Source organism: Gavia stellata, chromosome Z, assembly GCF_030936135.1.
Source record: "Gavia stellata isolate bGavSte3 chromosome Z, bGavSte3.hap2, whole genome shotgun sequence".
NCBI lineage: Eukaryota > Metazoa > Chordata > Aves > Gaviiformes > Gaviidae > Gavia > Gavia stellata.
In genome coordinates this window covers 45,635,204-45,654,618 of record NC_082637.1, presented here as the reverse complement: position 1 = coordinate 45,654,618, position 19,415 = coordinate 45,635,204, and the positions used below count along the sequence as shown (strand labels likewise).

The window sequence follows — 19,415 nt, the reverse complement described above, 5'->3', positions numbered from 1 at the left end:
AAAAGAGGGAAAGCTCAAAGAACACGCTGGCCTACTGAAAGGCAATTAAAAAGATCCTTAATCAAACACTGCTGCTTTTAACAAGTCAGGTAATGTATCAAAAGCAAAGCCTACTTGCCCAAATCCTTTTGCTCCCTGAATCCAAATCCTGAAGTCATGCTGTCAGGGAGGGCAAAACCTAGGTAGTGACTTTAATTGCTTGAACTTTGGAGCAGTACAGCTGCAAAATATTGGCTTAATTGGAGTAAATGACCAACAGGCCTACCCTTTTGTCTTATCTTTTATTTCCTTTTTCCTCTCCACCCTCTCTTTCCTTCTCTTTGTCTGGGAGAGTGAGATTTGTACGCATCATTCTCTCACAGGGTGCCACTTCTTACTGGAGCCCTCTCTGGTTATTGCTTGGATACATGCAAGTCGCGGGCTTTTGTATTTTCCCTGCAGTTTCCCTATTGTCTGAGCATGATTTATCTGCTTCATCTTTGTGATGGTTCAGTTTTGTCCCATCTAATGAGTTTTATTAGTAATTGTGTCTCAGAGTTTGTATTTATGATACCATGTGTAGAACAGTGTCACCCTTAACAACACGCTTGCTGGCTTACACAACACCTAGAGATAAGAACATTTTCTCCACGTTTGCAACAGGGGAGGCATTCCCTCTGCAGCAAAGCCTGAGGACATACAGTGAATTCTGTCCATACAGAGCAGCTGCCTTTTAAAAGGTAACAAGTTGCCTTTCTTTTGTTCCGCAATCTTGCTATAAGGGACCACCGCATTAAGAGACTGACTATATTCATATACCTCATCTTTTCTGCATTCATCCCTGGTGCTCTTCACCACCATTCATTGGGTTGAAGAGGAGGGAAGAAGCTTTTGTCTCCTATGAATCAAACCATCACCTTCTGTGGATCAGACTGACTACTAGCTGCCTAAAAGTGCAATTTTATTTAGTCATCCTACAGCTTGCACGACTTAACGACGCACACAATAATTCAAGCATTATCAGAATGCAGAAATGCTTAGCTTGCACAGTATTAAACGGCTTGTTAGTTTACTTAAAAGCAACAACCCAAAAGCTAATTCCAAATACACTCTTGTCAGAGACAATGAGGTTTGCCACAGATGAGGTTAGAAAAAGCTTGTTCCATCACAGAATCTGAGATACAAAGAAAACACTGCTTGCTGGTTTTGCCTCGAATGTGTTCAAATAGGCTTTGATCTATGGCCTTCTCAGCCTGACTATCCAGAGAGTCAACATGCCATGCAAAACTCCAAGTCCAGCTCAGTACTGACACAGCTTCCAAGGATCTGCCAGCAGAAAGCAGCGCAGGGAATGATGGGCAGCCTGTGACCACAGAGGGTTTATACCCAAGCTTCTAAACTAAAAGTTCCTTGTCTTATTATAAGAGGGTGGATATCTAGGAAAGATTTAAACCCGGGATTGCTATCTTTCCTTAGACTGCATTTCCACTTAAATAATTGCCCTTCTTTCTTAAAAATGAAAACTCCTGGCATCGAGACATGTTTCTGCAGCAGCTTTGTTCTTAGCAGTTCTCTGAATTTGTCTTGTCTTTCTGAGGGGGATACCTGAAAAAGCCCACTGTAAGAGGAGAGAAATTCAGGGGACTATTCTGACACAACTCTTCTGCACTCTGCTGCCTTATTTCTTTATTATAGGGCAGACACTAGTCTCTCAGCTATTCAAATGTCTCCCAGCACAGCCTTTGGCTGCAGTCGTGGAAGAATCAAAGTTTCAGGAAGACAGTTCTTGAGATGGTTTAGCTAATGAATACTGTGAATTTTAACATATATGCTTGTATACAGTATACCCATAGAGAAAGGTCAGAGAAAGCCTAATAAAATGTTTCTTAAAAGCCTTTATGGACATTTGGATGGGACAACTGGTCTGATAAGGCCAAGAACCCACTGTGGGTGGGCACAGCCTTTTATAAATGATGACAAATAAATACCACACACTCAGGCAGAAAGTCCATCCCAAGACTAGACCAAAACAAATGAAATTCAAAGATTTCTCTGTACATTTTCTCTCCATTATTAGGTAAAACACCCAATGCTTTTCTGTGTGTTTCCCATAGAAAGTGATCTACATATTTCTGTGTACATATTCTGTCAATAAACACAAGCTGCAAAGTTGAGATGGCAAAGCTGTCTTCCACAGGAGTAATGAACACCTGTATGCTTTGTTCTATCTTGAAAACATCCTATTTCACAGTCAAGAAAATTTTCCAGTCCAAGATAAATCTCTTACCAGTTTGTTTAATGTTGCCATTTACCACAGTCCTGTGTCAGACGTTGAGGCCAAACTCAAAATACACAGACATCAATAGGCTGGAAAGACTCAAGTTGGTGAAAATGGGAAATCAGTTCTGGATTGGGCCTCTAGAGGAAAGCTAACACTGCAAAGAAAAGTTGAAACTTCTCTCTTCTTCCTCATTTCTGAAAGTCATACTTTATTTTGCACTGTGTTTATTCCTCAGTGTGGTACAATTTCAGGGTTCTCTAAAATGCTGCCATTAAAAGAGGCAAAAAAATTGTAATCTTAAAGTGCAATACAACATTGTGATAAATGTGCAAAACCAATTCCAGTGAGGAAACGTGCTGCATCAGAATGCATAATGCAAAAGAATTCAATGAGTTGGGAAATAGTCACCTTCTAGCAAAATAAGGATTGTTGCAAATAGCTGAATTCAGATGAACTTTCAGGATTCACTGCATCTGCAAGGAAAGCAAAAGGCTTGTGCCCTCCTCTCCAGACACAAAAGCTAAGACAAAAAGGAAATATGTTCTCCAAGAAGGACCACGTAAATTTGAGGCTTAAGTCTGTGCTCAGGATGAGAACTGCAATATACTGTGTCTGAAGCTACACCTCACTGAAAACAAGCACCTGATGTCTCCTCTCAGTGTTAGGCACAAGACTGAAAGGACCCTTCCTGCAAGGCTGAGTCGAGCGCAGAGCTTTTGGGCTTTACGTCTGATGTCTGCTGAGGCTGGCTGTGGCAGCTGAAGAGGTCCAGCCCATGAATCCAGCCTCCCCAGTGGTAGCCAGAGGACTGATGTGACTTGAAGTCAAAGGCAGTTTACACCTGTAGTCAGCCATGGGCTGCAGGAGCTGAAGGATGGCAAACTTGCCCCTGCCCTTCCCCTGCTGCAGAGGGGTGGCCAGCAGTCCCTTCTCCAGGCACATTGTGAAGGCAGTGGGGGTTCTGAGTCCTCGAGGCAGTACCAAAGGCTCACCCTGGTCATTACATTGGGTGCAAGACACTATTGCACCTCTGATGATGCTAACACTGTTTCACGTTATTGCCTGCCAGGACAGATGAGCATCAGCTCTCTGCTGCAATGGCTGGTGGTGCTCTGCTCTCCTGGTCCTGAGGGTTTCGGCCATAGGAGGATATAAATATGTTGCTGTTAATGTCAGCAAAGCTGCTACATACCATACAGGGAATATCTGCTGGTTTATTAGACAGGATTAGTATTTAAAAAAGGACATCATCTTTACGTCACAGAGCATAAACCAATCTCTATATGTTGGAAGACCTGGAAGAAATATACTCCTTAAGGTTTATTAGATACTTATTTGATGAAGGGTTTCTAATAGGTACAGTACCAGCCTTTTTTAGGTACCAGAAAAGTTACCACTGAGATCCACTAGCAATTTGTCCATTCCCGAACTGAGCAGATACAGTATGCCAAATGAGGTGAGAATTTACCATCAACACAGACAGGAACAGCATTGCTGGACAATGATAACACAAATCATTTTACTCTCACCTTGTGATACAGCACCTTTGTGCACTCCCCGTTGCACAGGTGAACTTCACAGACCGAAGCACCACAAGCACATGACAACATGGACAGTCCTGGAAAGAGCCACCCTGTGTAACAGGGTACTCCCACTTCTAAATCAGAGGATGAAGAGTAAGTCCATAAACTTTTGCCTTGCACTTTACCACCCAAGAAGGAGCTTTTCAAGCTTTCCCACACAGTGCTGGTCAATGTATTTCTGTTTGGAGGCAATCCCATTGCTATTCCAATCTCAACATCCTCTCGAACAGAGACTGCAAATACTGCAAAACAGTTGCTTTTCGTCTGATGAGAATAAAACAGGGACAAGACAAATCATGTCCTCCTGCACAAGCAGTTGGAGCAAATCAGTCATGTATTGTTCTTTCTTTGCCAAAGGCTGAGACTGAGGTTCTTTTGTTTCTTTGCCATTTGTTTCTCCCTTTTTCTGTTCCTCCCTACTTTGTGTGGGACATATTCCCCTTGATGGGTATTGTTTTCAGCTCTTTTTTTTTTTTTTTTTTTTTGTTAAGGCAGCCACAGGCTTTCCAAGCTGTGGGCACCAAAAAAAATGAGAGCACATCCTTGAAAGACAGCCTAAGAAACCAAATCTAAACAAATCCTAAGCAACACTCAGAAATTAGAGGAGCTGTGTGGGAATGGCTTCAGTTCAGAAAGTTTCTAACTGAAACTGTAGCTCAAAGTATTCATAACAGTAGTTGAAAATTCTGTCAAATCTCTATTTCCCTCAAAATAACATAAATTGGAGATTGTTTGAAGTTAGATTTGGCTTCTCACTATCCAATCTTGGGAATAAATAACCATGTGATAGAGAAAACCACCTAATTTTCCATTCTTTCTTTCCAGTGCTGTGGGAAACAAACCAAGGTGGGAGGAGGGAAGAGGGGAAGGAAATGCCACTCTGAAGACAGCTTCGCTTCCCATCTCCTTAACTCTGGCTCCAACCCTCCAGTACAACTCAAGTGCCGCTCAAGGGATCCTCCTGGAGACTGCAAGCCTTGTCCTGAACCCTGTGACCTGTACAATTACTGACTTCCAACAGAGTTTCCAGCAACCAGTTTTCAAAGGCATTTAGGCGAAGGCGAAGCAGTCATTTACTGGAATTGTCCAAAGTACTAAGCTGACTAACACTCTGATTTCTATTGACCAGACTTTAGACTTCCAAGCTGTTCAGGGGCTTTTTAGAAAACCAGTCAGTCGTTTATTTAGCAACTGAATGCCTTTGTGATGCTCCTTTCATGTGCCTAGCTGACATCTGAGAATGGAATTTAGATTCCCCAAATGCAGAAATTTAAAAAAAAAAATCCCTAGAGACATTATTAGTTATACAGAGATATGCTCCAATTTAGAGAAACAGGCAATAATTGGTATGCATACACCACATGTTTCTTCTAAATGCAAACAATACCCCCATGCAATATGTTTTCCATTTAAACATTTAATTGCCCCCAAAAGCTAATAAGCAAGTCGTTAGCCAGAGGTACTGCACAACTTTTCATCAAGAGAACTTTAGCAATTTCAGACCTTGTTGCAATGTCTTGACTTAGGCTATTTGCCACTTTTTCCCCCTCCAGGGGTTTTACACTTCAACCACAGTCATCCCCCCACAATCTGCAAATAATAGTCTTCAATTATTATGGGCATTCATGGGCTAGAGATAAAAACAAGTGAGTGTTCACCTCATACAAGATCTGTATGCCTCATGACTTTAATCTACATACTGGCCTTTGAAGAATGATAACCTGTTCTCTGTAGAATGTTCTGCTCAATCACAGGCTGAGAAATTCATACCAACCCTCGCAGCCTGGGAACTACTGAGCTCAAGGGCTGCCTGTTTCTCCTTGCTCCCCCAAGCCATAGTCCCACTAAGCAGTGGTCCCTTCAGCATCGTTGGCAAAGAAAGCAGCTGGTACTGAAAGCCGCCCTCGCTTCTGTTCAACAAACCAAAAGAAAACTAGCTTAAGGGAAAGTGAGAAAGGGAGGGCTCTGAAAGATTATCATAAAGATATGTTTCAGCAGTTGGGTTTTTATTTGTATTAATTAATGATGGAAGTGTGTTCCTGGAATTGTCTACCCACGTAATCATATTTTTTAAATGAGTCAAAAATGCTGAGCTCAGGTATTTTATTATACAGTATATATGTCTAAACTAAAACACGTATAATAATTGAACACCTTCCAGTGAGAAAAAAACAGCCTTATCATTTTTCCCCAAGTGCTGTTGTGGAAAATGAGAAGCCTGTTGAGAGGTTTAATTAACAAGTTAATTCTGCAAAAAATTATTTGAAGAACATTACAGAATGTTTCAGAATATTGCTTTTATCTCTGACAACATTTTAAACGGCTGTTAGGTTCCACTTGCTGCTGGCCCACCCTATGCCCATAACACACACGCAGCTAAGCCTGAGACAATGAGGAGCTCCCCAGCAAAACTCTTGCAAAACCAAACCAAATGTACTTGGACCTTATGAACCTCGGTGGCATTTTTGCTGGGAAAGGTTTCTCAGGACAGATAATTAAGCTGCACAGACCACAGAATAAAAAAGGTTTGGGAGATTAGCCACCCCAGATCAGCTGATAAGCACTCCTGCTTGCAGGGGGAGATGGGGCAGGGGCAGGAGCATGAGCTTTCCACATCCCAGACGTGTGGATCCACCACCAATGGGATGCAGTGGGGAAAGCACCTCTCTCGCAAAATCTGATAGCCAAAGTACAAATGATGTAGGAAAGGGAGGGACAGTGCAGGTGAAATCCTGCTGGGTTCATGAGCTGCCATGCAAGTCAATACACCCTCATTCATACACAGAAACACATAAACAGGAGGGGCATGCATATATTCAGAGTGGGCCATGGACCATTCCAAAGTTCTGATGGCTCTAGGCATAACATAACCCATTGCTATCCAGAGCCTCCCTGCACTGGGCAGACCTGCAAACTTGCAAAGCCAACCACATGGTCTCCTCCAGGACATAAACTGCTAAACCACTCTCAAAAGTCAGTCTCAAAGAACTGACAGCCTTAATTCCGCAGAGACAGCTGCCAGTGAGAGGTGTGAAGATGTTATACACAGCTGAAAAACAACACGGCTTATGCTGCAACTATGATAAATACTACCCTGTCTTAACCAATGCTTATTGTGGACAACTGTATTCCTGATCATTTTCTCCCAAAATACATCTTTGGGTAAGCTTGTGCTCAGGGCTAACTGCATTTCACACACTCTTTTCTTAGTAACGATGCACTTGCTTGGTGATGAACTCAAGAAAATTAGAAGTAGCGTTTATGAAATAATTTTGGCTACAAAGTTATTTGATTTACTTCTGATTTTCTCATACTTCGGTATTTATTAGACTTAAAATTTCTCATTTTATTCTTATTTATATCACCTTGTTTCCCTGGGATCTGTATTTCCTATTTAGCCAAAACTCTCACTGACACAAAGGAATAAGTCAAAGGTCCAATCCTGCTCCCATGCTTAGGCTCATGATAAGGAGGTTTTCACACGAATTACTTTTTTTTCCCATTCAGCTTAAATATAAGTACTACTCATTTAACCTCCATCATGTTATTTTCCCATTACCCTTCTACATACATATGCAGGTTTCTGTATATAAAATCAGCATTCATAAAACTTAGTATTCAGCACAGAGTCTGAAAGGCATAATTTAATCATTACAATATAAATGGTGCTATTTGTCATTTACGTATTGCTGATTTAGCTATGTATTTTGGTGCCAAAATAGTGTCTGTATTTATGATACAGATGTATTGTCAAATGACAAACTTAATGTAGCAATGCCACCAAGACTACACGTACTAAGAAAGCATCATGTTGGGTTTTTTGATCTTGACTAATACCCTCATTGCAGAGAATGCTTGCACATGGGTTTAATTTCATTTCATCTTTCATAAAGTCCTTAAGTATGCTCTTCCCACGAAGCCCATGGTTGGGCTTGATGTTCACAGTGCGTTTCAGTGCTCTGCTGAAGAAGAGCAGTGTGCTTATCTGAAGTTTACCTGACAAATTTACACAAGAAGGTGCACGCTCTACCTGAATTTTGACACCTGACACTTTCCTGAGAGTGTATGTTTCATGCTGTCTTGCCTCATACTCTGTCTCTGTAGTTGAAATGCATACTTTGGATCTACATTGCTCAGATCTCCTTACAACATCCACTATTTAGCCAGAAGTATGTTTCATGTGCTGTTATTTCCAGGTGATAAAACACTCATGCTATTCATAAATTAAAGATCAGAGTCCAGGTTGTTCTTTCTTGCAGTTGCATTTCCAGCACTTGGACTCTCAGAACAAGCAGTTTAGAGAATAATTCAGGTCACAGAACAACATTCTGTGTGATGAAACACAAATACTTTGCTGAAAGCATGACTTCTTGCCTTTTTTATTAGATATAAATGGACTTCATGGACAGATCAAGACCTCAACACAAGTAACTTCTGGGGGCACAAGAGATTCTATAGGCTCACCTCTAAACTAAATGTAGAAATATTCCTTTCTTTCCAATTCTGAATTTTTAAGGAGGTAGAAACCCACACTTTTCAAGCTGAAGGCTTCTGCCTTTGGTAGAATTTCTTCCATCTGGTTGGAAAACAAAAAAAAATGCAGGTCTGCTGAGTCTCAGAATAAGCAGCAGGAGTTAAAAATTCTAATTTCTCATTAATTTATTTATTCCCTGTTATATTTTATTTGTTGGGCAAAGGAAATATGTGACCACATTATTGGGAAAAATATCTGAGACTCAATATGCTATGGTCTGGGAGACAAATCTCTTGCCCAGGTAACAAAAGTCAAATGCAACTAATGAAATACACCACCAATGTATATGGCTGACATTTCTGACATATGTATGACTTGTTGAGCAACTGCAAAGACACACATTTTAAAAGGTGACTGCAATCAGGGATTAAAACATGCAATCAAACTACAAAAGTATTTAGTCAAGATGATAAAATTTATCTTTATGACTTTATTCAGCCAATATCTCTCATACATTTACCTAGCCAATAAAACATCTCCAGAGTAAAGCACTTAATGGGATCAGGACAAGCAGTAAGTATAGTATCTATATCCCTCCTTGTAATCTCAACCTCATTCGTGTTTGGCTTTCAGCATCTAAAGCTTTTTGGTTTTCAGCATCTGAAGATCCTGAAGTGAGTGCCTTGTTAAGTCGCCCAGCCTCTGAATCCTGACTACCAATGAATGGTCAAAGCTGTCAAGTTCAGCTTGGACAGCGAGGTTTCTCCTCCCAGTTTGGATTTCACTAAGATTGATCAGTTTTACTCCTCTGCGTTCTGGCTTTTGAGGTCATGGTGTCTTTTATAGAAAAACGAGCTGCTTATAAATTTTCAGCTCTGTGAACTTCAGCAGTTGATGGAAAATCCCCAGGCTTAATGCTTAGCTGGCTAAGAAACCACTACAGCAGCCTTTCTTATGTGGTCACTCAGATACAAAAGCCTTTCAAAAGAGATGGAAATGCTGACAGAGTGTCTTGGGAGACCCTTCTTTGGTGCACAGGGACCAACTCAGTCTGTTATTTACGCTGTAATGTGTGTCAAAAATTACTCCTATTCCTCAAAACTGTAGGAAAGTGTAGGGTGACAGATACAACCTGGAACATAATTTGTTATGTGGGAAATAAAGCCAAATGGAGAACGTCCGCTGCAGGCAGTCTGCTCATTGCACATTGCTATTTTCTACAGGACACCATGCGTGCAGGATGAGCAGTATGCAGAAGTGAACAAATCTGCCGCTCTGGGTCAGAGGCCTGGCAGATCCCTGCAGTGCAGAGGCTCTCTTGGTTAATTTTCCTTTTTGCCTGCAGCTTTCGTATCACCAGACTCTCACGTCCCCGCTCTGCAGTGAGAGCCCACGCACCCAGTGAAGAGACACATGCACTGGGACCAGGCTCTGCTGTGGGACTCGTGGCGCAAGGATGCCTGAGAAATACAAACTGGGTGACCACAGCCCCTCCTTCTATTGAACTTGCCCTGGAAAAACAGACAACTACTTCTTTTTTCATAACAAATGGCCCACTGCTAGTGATCCAAGGGTTGGGGAGAAGGTTGCCTGCCTACTCCAAAACAAAGAGAAACCAGTCCGCCTTGCGGGGTGTGAGTGGTCAGAGACAGAAAACAACTTGGTAATGAACTACAAGTAGCTGCACCCGTCCACAAATAGCCTGGGAAAGGAAACACAACTCAGCAGGTCCTGGTATCTGGCTGCTCCCCTCTGATCTCCGTCTCTCCAGGCTGGCAGAGTGGGGCCAGCTCTGCACCCTCATGTGCTGCTGCCGTGCTCAAAGGTTCCCAAATCATGAAACTGAGTTTAACAAGAATCACAGTGTAATAAACAGAGGAAAAACAAATCCAGAGCTTTTTTTTTTTCTGTTTCCTCAGCCTTCTGGGGTCTGGCTCACATTCTCAAGCTTTTCTTCACATGAGAAGGCAAAGCTCCAGCCTTCCTTTCAGTTGCACCAAAACAACCACGGCGACTTCATGGGGTGGGGGTTACTGGGGTGAGATTCAGGAAACAACTTGATTCCCAAAATCTCAAAACCACCTACAAGCAGTTTCTTACCCAAATTCTGCCCTGAAAATCTCAACCTGGGCATTTCCACTGACATTTTATGCATGCCCTCTCCTCAGGTTTTGCTTTTCACATTACTACCAATACAGCAATGTTACTTTATTTATTGACTGCATTTCCACCATTAATCATGGAAATGTAATAGTAATGGGCTGATATAGTCCAAGCGCTGGGCTGCAAGCTAAGTGATGAATGAAGAAAGTCCATAGCCATTCATGGGGAAAATGGCTTGGTTTCTTCAGTCCTGTTTCAACAGGTCTGGTAGGCTCAGTTGGCAACTTTAGCAACCACAATTTATGTGAAGAGATGTAGAAGACTAATTTTGGAAATATCACGTTATTAATGAAAGTACCAAATAGCTTAGGGGCTGTGACTGCTCATAAGATTAGTGAAGCTAGCCATCTAGCAATAGTTAGCATCTATGCCACAAGATATTACACCGTCCAGCTGATTTCAAGAAACAAAAATCTTTGCAAGGTTTGCCATTCGTGCAAGGTTTCTGTATCTGGTGATGTTACTTAACTACAAAGTTAAGGCGCAATTTTCAACAGCAACAACTGAACACCATTGGTAATTGTCAGGCAAGAGGTTTGCAGGCTGACACTAATACAACACAACATGGTTCATAGTGACTTAAGTGCAAAGAGCATTTCAGCATGTCCAGACTGCAGACTCTCTCTCACACACCTGAAATCAGAGTTGTCACTGTTAGCCAAGTACTGCCAAAGAGGAAATACCTTTTGCTTTCACACAGTAAGGAACCAAGATGTGTTATGTGTCTGAAACATGTCTTTGTATCACAGACTGTGAACTTTCAAGGTGGAAATATTCAAGATATTGGAGTCACAGATGAGCCCACCAGCCAGCAGCAACCAAAGGTTCATGGCAGGGAAAGGAAAAGCCAGGACTGCTAGGACAGGGTGTCAGGCAGACAAGTGCTGAAGAAGCATCACTGGGCTTGCTGGTGAGGAAAATGGGTAGTTAAGATGATGAGCAGCTGCAGTGGGAAATATTGGCCAATCCCAGTTGGAAGGTGAAGGGTAATTTTCTACCACTATGTCAATTAAAGGTACAGATGAGCATTTGTGCCGAAACCTGGGACAGAAATTCAGTCCTTCTGAGCGATGACTGGAACCTGAGCCCTCAAGTCGATGGGTCTTTGGTCTTCATCAGTTTGCTTTATGCATCTTGAAAGCTGCCTCTCAAGAGGAGGGAAGTACTATCACTTTTAGCCCGAGACTGTCTCTTTAGAAGCCATCACTCTTAGGGATTTAGTTATTCAGTAGCGAAAGTACAAATTTACTGATACAGTGATGGAATTTCAAATTAAATTGATTGCAATCAACTTTTTAATTTTCTTTTAAACACATACACTTCTAATACTTTGCAAAGGAGCTTGAAACCCTGTATTCAGAAATGGTTGTCTGTAGACAAGTCAAAATATGGCCTAAGTAGATAACAAAAAAGAAACTCTACTTTCTACTCACAGCAGACATTACTCCTTCAACTTCTGTGAAAACTGCAATAAGATCTGCATAGTTTCACCTAGCTTGAGGTCTCACCGCCTTCCACAGACCAACATATACCAACATATTTATACATAAGAATCTTTTCCAGCATGCCTGTCAGTGATTGCTGTGTTTAATGCTAGCGGACAATGGAACTTAGACCAGACAGGAAATAAACATAAATATTAATTATCTTGCAGGACATGAGAAACCAGATGACATCTGGAGCTGGCATTATTGTAAAGAGGAAAAAGGTATGAGAGCTATTTAGCCCAGAGGTTTATAAATACCAGCTATACTCATCAGGAGGAGGTTGGCAGGTTAAGAAAGGACAAGTGTAGCTCTGTAATAATAAGTGAGTGAGAGAGACGGAAAGAGGGCATATGAAATTATTTCTGGGAAGACCATTTTTGTCTAAGACAATTTTAATTACGCTCTTTATTGGACAGATGCTCAATGTGGTAGGAGAAATCTGCCTTGATTTATACACTACCACAGTTTACACGATTCTCTTTGCTAAAGCAGTAAAAACACAAAGACTGGGACCACCATGGCAATGTGGCAGAATGCAGAGCATCAGCCCCACAAACCACCGTAGAGCACCATAACAAAATCCTGAGCAGCATCCCGCCAGCATTTATGCACAAACTGAACTTCATGTACAGAGATTAATTTCCCTGACGCCACGTGGGTTTCATTGCAGCACACAAAATGAAACACAGTCCTACGTATTTTTAGGATCAGGACCTACTTAGCACTAGTCAGCCGTGATTTAATGCATCTGTACTTAATGTGCAGCTTACCAAATGTGAGAGAATTCTGTGTTTTGGTACAGTTTGTTTTTTTCCCCAGAACAGCATGTATGTTGTTTCAACGTTAACGCTGAAAGTTAAATACTCTGTAGTCACTGAATTTATTTAAACAATTATAATATTGTCTAATGCAGCTGGGAACGGAGGTACAGTAGCCTCGTATTTAAAAGCATGGCCTTTTACATAACATTAGAGAGATCTAGTGGGCATATTGCCCATTTCTGATTCCCTAGCAGCTTCTATTCTTCACAGGAATTAATGTTCTAATCAGAATGCATCTGTATAACATTTTCCTTGTGCTGATCAAGCATCAGCAATTCAGTGATTATCTTACGCATCCCACTGCATATGCTTGGCCAGATTATTCAATATCCTCTGGTAGAAGTGATAATGGGGCATTTCTAATCACAAAATAGTGTCACTCAAATAAGCTATGGTAAGATTGAACATCAGGGATGTACAATAAAAAGGCAGAAAATGTCCTTCTGTTGCATTGCAGGAACATCCTTCTGTGGATTGTGCTTAGTGCAACAATCTAGGTGTCGATGAACACTAACATTCACAAGATATGTAGGTAGTCCAGCATTGGTCTTTGCAACCTTAGAAGTCATGCATACATGTATGCATGCACAACCTCATGCACAGGTCAAGAAAGATTCCTATTCTAGCATTTAAGCTTTCCAAAGTTGGACGCAAAGGTTTCTGACCTTGGCAGTAAGCCCCTAGACTACAGTTTGTGCTATGAAGCGATATCATTCAGGGTAGGATACAGATAGTATGTAGCATCCCTTAGTTGCAAGCCCAATGCTCACCAGCTATTCTGGGAATCTCTGGAGTGACTTTCCAGAGAAACAGTTCAGACTTCCAGTAATGCTTCAGAAATGTATGTACATTCACAAAAAAAAAAAAAAAAAGAGGAAAAAAGAGGCAGGAACAACCTTCTCTGAAACACTTATAGACCTTAATGTATTGATGAAAAATAGTAAGCAGTGCAGTTACTATTAATCACAATATCCTTTAGGTATTTTTTCAGTTATCATCTGCTGCAATGCTAATCTCTGCTTCAAAAATCAACATTTCACATGTCCAATTCTAAAACTGTTACTAGGTTTGAAAAGTAGCATCTGAAGTTAGGGATACTCTTTTTTAACTATTCATAGTTAATTATGTTTAACTTTTCAAATTTTTTCGCATTTCAGCTGCTTCTAACTGAACATGAAAGAATTTGTATGTGACATTTACCGTCCATCATGCAACCTTCTGCTCTACTTTTAAATATTCAACATCTTTTCCAGCTGTAGAGGTTGAATTATACAATGAAATTGAAAGAATTGAAATTTTAACTCTTATCATTCTTCTAACTTTACAAATACTCAGATTTCAAAGTTAGGTTATGTTCATTGCCAATACGATCTATTTAAAAGCAGCGCATATGTAACAATACTGACTGCTGCTTCTGACCCAGGATTTGTTTTCTCTCAAGGACACATTCAGTGCACAGGACCGGCCAAAGACCACTGAAATCAATGGAAAGGCTACCGGTGACTTTGATGGAATATGGATCGGGCTTTGAGCATAACACGGCTGACTTCATTGACTCATGACAAGGGCTGAATTTGGCTTTGACAGATGTAAAGCAGTTCATCGCATGTACCTTTAACAAATTGAATACATTTTAACCCCACCCTTCCACTCCCAGGAATTTAGAGCATTTTGTTCTGCTAGCTCTGTTAAGGAGTCCCAGCACTTGCACAGGAAAAATGAATTACTGAAACACATACAGTTGTTTGTACTTACAGGTGTCTGGCTTGAGCTGACTGTTGGTAATTCCAAAATACTGGGGATTTTCGATGACAGGAATCTTTGTCATCCCAATGATGACTGCGTCAGGACCCCCCTCAGAAGAAGATGGAGTGTTACTGCCATTTGAGATGTGGTGGAGGGGACTGGCTGAATCGTCGTCATTGCTGATAACTGAAGAAGGACCTAGAGTTAGAAACAAAGATTTTCCTGTAACTCAGCACATGGTTCCCTTCCCTCAGATGATTCCTTTTTTTTTTTTTTTTTTTGGACCAGTTTGTCCTCCAACCCCATAGTCAACAGCTCTCTTTGTGTGCCTTGCTGACCTTACCTCAGGAATTTTATATGTTTGGGTACAGATGGAGAACAGTGGGTTTTTTCCATTAGGAGTTGGAATGTGAAGCAAATTTTTGTACTAGTAGATCACATAGACTCAATACGTCAGGGTCCAGCATAGTCTGTCACTGGTAAAGATCTCCAAATTTGTTGAACTCCTTCTGTCATTCTCAGAAATAAGCTATGAAATACACGCATTAACTTTTTTACCTTATGCCCTATTTGGATTACATAGCAATAATTGCCACAGCTCTGGTGAATGCTTGCCCTCCCTTTGAGATGGCATTATAACAAGACAAAATCACAGAGGAGATGGGCTCATCCTGATGTGGGAAGCTGGTAATTTTGAAAGACAACACAGTTCAGAGCAAAAATCTAGGGGACAATTTGAACGGTCACAGAAGGTGCAGAGGAGACGCTGAGAAGAGTAGTGGGAAAGACACATCCCTCCCCACCGCAAAATCTGGGGTCACTGCAGAGGGACTCGTCCAGTCCAGGGGAACTTCTCACTGGGTCCCCCATCCACACCTGAGTCTAGTCACCTTCCAGAAAGAGGTTTATTTTGATCAGTAATCCAGTGACAGTTTTTGTTTTGTTTTCATTCTGTGCTTTATATTTTTCACAAAAGTGCCACAGAGATAAAACCTTGTAAATGGGTAAAAAAAATCCTGCTTAGGACAGTGTCCCACTTCTGTGAGCTGCAGGCGCCTTTGATCTAACAGCGAGACCTGTGCAGGTAACATCTGAAGCCTTGCCATCTAACCCTGCCACTTAAATTCCACATTACATCTTCCAGTTTACATCCAGTATTCAAAGAAAACCAGCATCACCATTTAGCAGTGACAACATTTTGCCTAATCTCCCCACTGAAGAGCCAGCACAGATCACACACATCACATTTCACTACATTCTCCATCCATGTTAACCAGGGTTTTAGGGTGGCATTCACGTCTTCTAATTGTAACAATCAAAAGACGATGCTAGAAACAGATGGAAAAGTTTGCCCTCTGGAAGTGCCTATCCTGGAACGGCATCCTTAGATGACACATCCGTTTAGCCCACAGGCAGCAGCGACAGGTGGGGTGAATGTCCCCCCAAAGAAAGGCGCAGCAGAGAGGACCTTGAGGATGATGAAAAGCTGTGTTTACTGCAAGTTGCCCGTCACCCTACTGCAAAATGTTGGAGCCCCGGATTGAGTTTTAGGTTGGACAGAAGGAACAGTGCAGGGGCAAGACAGAGCTGAATAACCCACCACATAGACATCATCTGTGTCTGCAGGAGAGACAGGGGATGCAGAGAGAGAGAGAGAGAATAGGGACCAGCAGCAGGTCCTGTAGACACATCATTGAGGATGTGTGAGAAGATGGGGAGGATCCACCATAGTACACACACAATTAAGGAACAAGATGAGAATTAGGACAGTCCCAGACACGGCAGCCAAGAAAGGGCAGCTTTAAAGAAAAGAAACTCATACTCTTTTGTGGCTCACTGTATCATTAACAAAAACACTTTATCATTACATGGCATGGCTCTGGCTCACAGGAATAAAACGTAAATAATTTGGCATGTGGCTATTCAACCCTACCTTTAGAGGCTCAAGTGTACTCCCACCCTGTCCTGATTTCCTTTTTCCCCAGTTGCTTTAATGGTGCATGAGGGAAATGTTCTTAGAGTTTGAAAAAGTACTTCCCCCACTAGCCTGAAACATTAGAGGTAATTTTTCAAATACCTTGCACTTCACTGGGAAGTCACTGTTGACAAATGTAAGTGAAGCCTAGTTCTCTGCAATTTATCAAGTGAAATACTAATACCAAGGCTGGTTTTGTCATTACTGATCACCCAGATCTTCAAAAGATTGATTCTACTAGGAAAGCTGCCAGGATTAAGAGTTTTTGGTGAAGATTTCTCTAACGAGGTGCAGAGCCTAACAAACTGTGGGAAAGGGTCCCTCAGATGGCACACAAGATACTTAAGTGAAGTCACAACACATTTTTCAGGTGCATAAGAGTTGTGTGCAGTGGCATTAGAGCGCAAAACCATTTAAAACCGCATTCAATTTTTTCTAGACATCATCCTTACCTCTGTAAACTTTCTGCATGGGCAAGCTCATGGCTCCAAAAAGCAAGCCAACAAATATACTTTTTCTTGGGAAAATAAAGTCATTTTATACTAATATAGCTTTAGTATGAGGGACAAATCCCTTCTCTTATAGCAAAAGGGGAAATTCTCTTGGCTCTGTAATTTAATAGGGGCATGTCTCTAAGTCCTTTTCAGACCTGCTGTTCTCTGCTGCAACGGAGGAGGCTCTTTTATCATTGTTCGCTTCCACCGCACATGCAGTGATGGCAAGGAAAAGCGACCATTACACATTTCTAGACGTTAAGGTGGGATAATGAATAGAAACTCATTCTGTTCATGAAATCATTTCTGCGCTACTCCAAGACCCAGTTTTCTACGGTGAACTATTTTTTCAATCAGTATAAAACTCAAAGTGTTGCTCGTGAAAATTAGACAATTGTTCTGTAAATCTATTTACTCAGTTAGGCTAACTGGTAAAAACTAGTCTTCCGTGTGGTATGAAGCAGGCTCCAAATGTATTCAGCTCTCCGACGTAGGTGAGGAAAACCTGGAAAATGAGGTGATTTCTGAAGCAACTCCTGGCAGTATGAAACAGTTTAAGAAATATTCAACTCCGGGAACTTTGTGCTGTGTCATTTAGTGATCCCTCTCACTTATTAGCAAGTAATCAGCTCATGCAACGGTCTTTGGAAGTAGTTGTTTCGGTTCAAAAATCCTATTTCCTACATATTTCTTCTCTAATTAAGACAATGAGAACTCAACAGATGGAAATTTTTGTCTATCAGAGGCAGTTGAGCTCACATCCTGTCAAACTTCCCCTTTGCTGGGACCTTTTTGTCAACGTGAGTAAACGGGTACATAAACTGTTTCCACACTTGCTTATTTGCCAGATCATCCACTTACCATAAAGTTACATTTCATTTTTTGAATGCACTAAGCCACATTACAATTACATGCCAGCATTGCAGCTGGCTATGACTGATATTCCAGTAATGCAAAAGCATTTTCCAGGATGCAAGATGAGGCCATCACCTGTGCTGACAAGAAGCTAGAGCTGCCCTTTTCTGAATATGCACTGAGCTCAAATTGAAGGGTAATTTCTTAAAGTGCCTTAAAGTGTGGTTTCATCCAGATGAAATGGGGTCACTGAATTACTTGTCAAAGGCAGAATGAGTATGATAATTACCCTCAGTCACCTATTACTGATTCTGTTTTTTATAAAATCTGCTGTTGGTTTCACACCTGAAATCTGAAAATTTTAGAGAAGACGTCATTGGTGGGAGTGCAAATCATGGGTTGTCAATAGCCATTAGCTATTGTCAATAGCTGACTCATAGTCAGGTTGAGCTTTTAAGAAAACTCCAGAGGCCTTCTCCACCTTCAAATGTGCTGCCCAACATCTTCACTTGATTTCATTTTTAGACCGTATTTCTTAACTTAAGAAGATAGAAGTCAGAGCCAGATGAGAAAATGGTAGCCTGCCTTGGAGAAGAAACATGAGAGCTATACACTGTAGGGCTGAATCTCTCCTCTCTTTGATGTTGAGCTAAAAACCTGTCCATTCTGCATCACCTAGGTCCAAGAAAAATCCCTTCTGTCTACAAAAACCAGCAGCTCTCTGAAAAAGTGCTGATGTAAGAAAACCAATTATATTTGAAACTGATGGGCTATAATAAAGCCAAAACACCTCCCAGACCTAGGTTGTGAATGATCTTCAGCACATGGTATGGGGACAGGCAGAAACAGCAAACTTCTCTTACTGTACATCCCACAGAAAACTGGAGACAATCAAACACAGCTGGAGTGGGGTCATGGTTTACCTTCACTAGAACCAGCTCCCCTCCCTGAAATATAACCCACCTCTGTGGTACCTTTTGAACAGTGCATCTCTGCACTGTGCTTGACCTCAGTGGTGCCAACAAATGTGAGTTTCCTTAAGTTTAGAAATAAAATTTAATAAAACTAACTATTGTCTAGGTGTGCTGCTATTTCTGGCCAGGAGACGGAGTTTCATGATCATAAAATACAGCCTTTCCTGCTGCTCCATCAGAGTTAATGCAGTTTTAACATGCACGCCACCAAGACCTATCTACACTGCTATTTGTTAGGGCTATGCTTTGCTTTGCATTACTTCAGACTTCTGCTAATACTTAGGTAGCTGGCTATGGCAACACATCTGAGTATCGGCTGTCACTGGAATCATCCACATGACCTTCCAGTGTATCAAAGTACAGAAAGAGTCTCAAAGAGAATAACAGCATGACGCAGCTAAGCAGGCTCAGGCAAAAAATGAAAAGGAGAGGCTCTCAAATGCAGAATCAGAAAGAACATATGGGTTTTGTTTGCACCTGGTATGGCCTTGTAAGCACATACACTCAGACTTTAGATGGTCACAAACGAGCAGTGTCCATCTCCTCCCTCCACCTACTGTGTCAAAGATATAAGCAATCTACT

At 41.4% G+C, this 19,415-nt stretch overlaps 1 protein-coding gene across 2 annotated transcripts in view; it reads right to left on the bottom strand.

The window, feature by feature from the left end:
- Positions 1-19,415, bottom strand: part of NTRK2 (neurotrophic receptor tyrosine kinase 2) — a 202,804-nt gene that overhangs the window by 66,434 nt on the left and 116,955 nt on the right. For both annotated transcript variants that reach the window (XM_059833218.1, XM_059833217.1), the window contains one exon: positions 14,544-14,732. In XM_059833218.1, the coding sequence (XP_059689201.1) occupies positions 14,544-14,732 (189 nt within the window). The remainder of the gene's footprint in view (positions 1-14,543; positions 14,733-19,415) is intronic.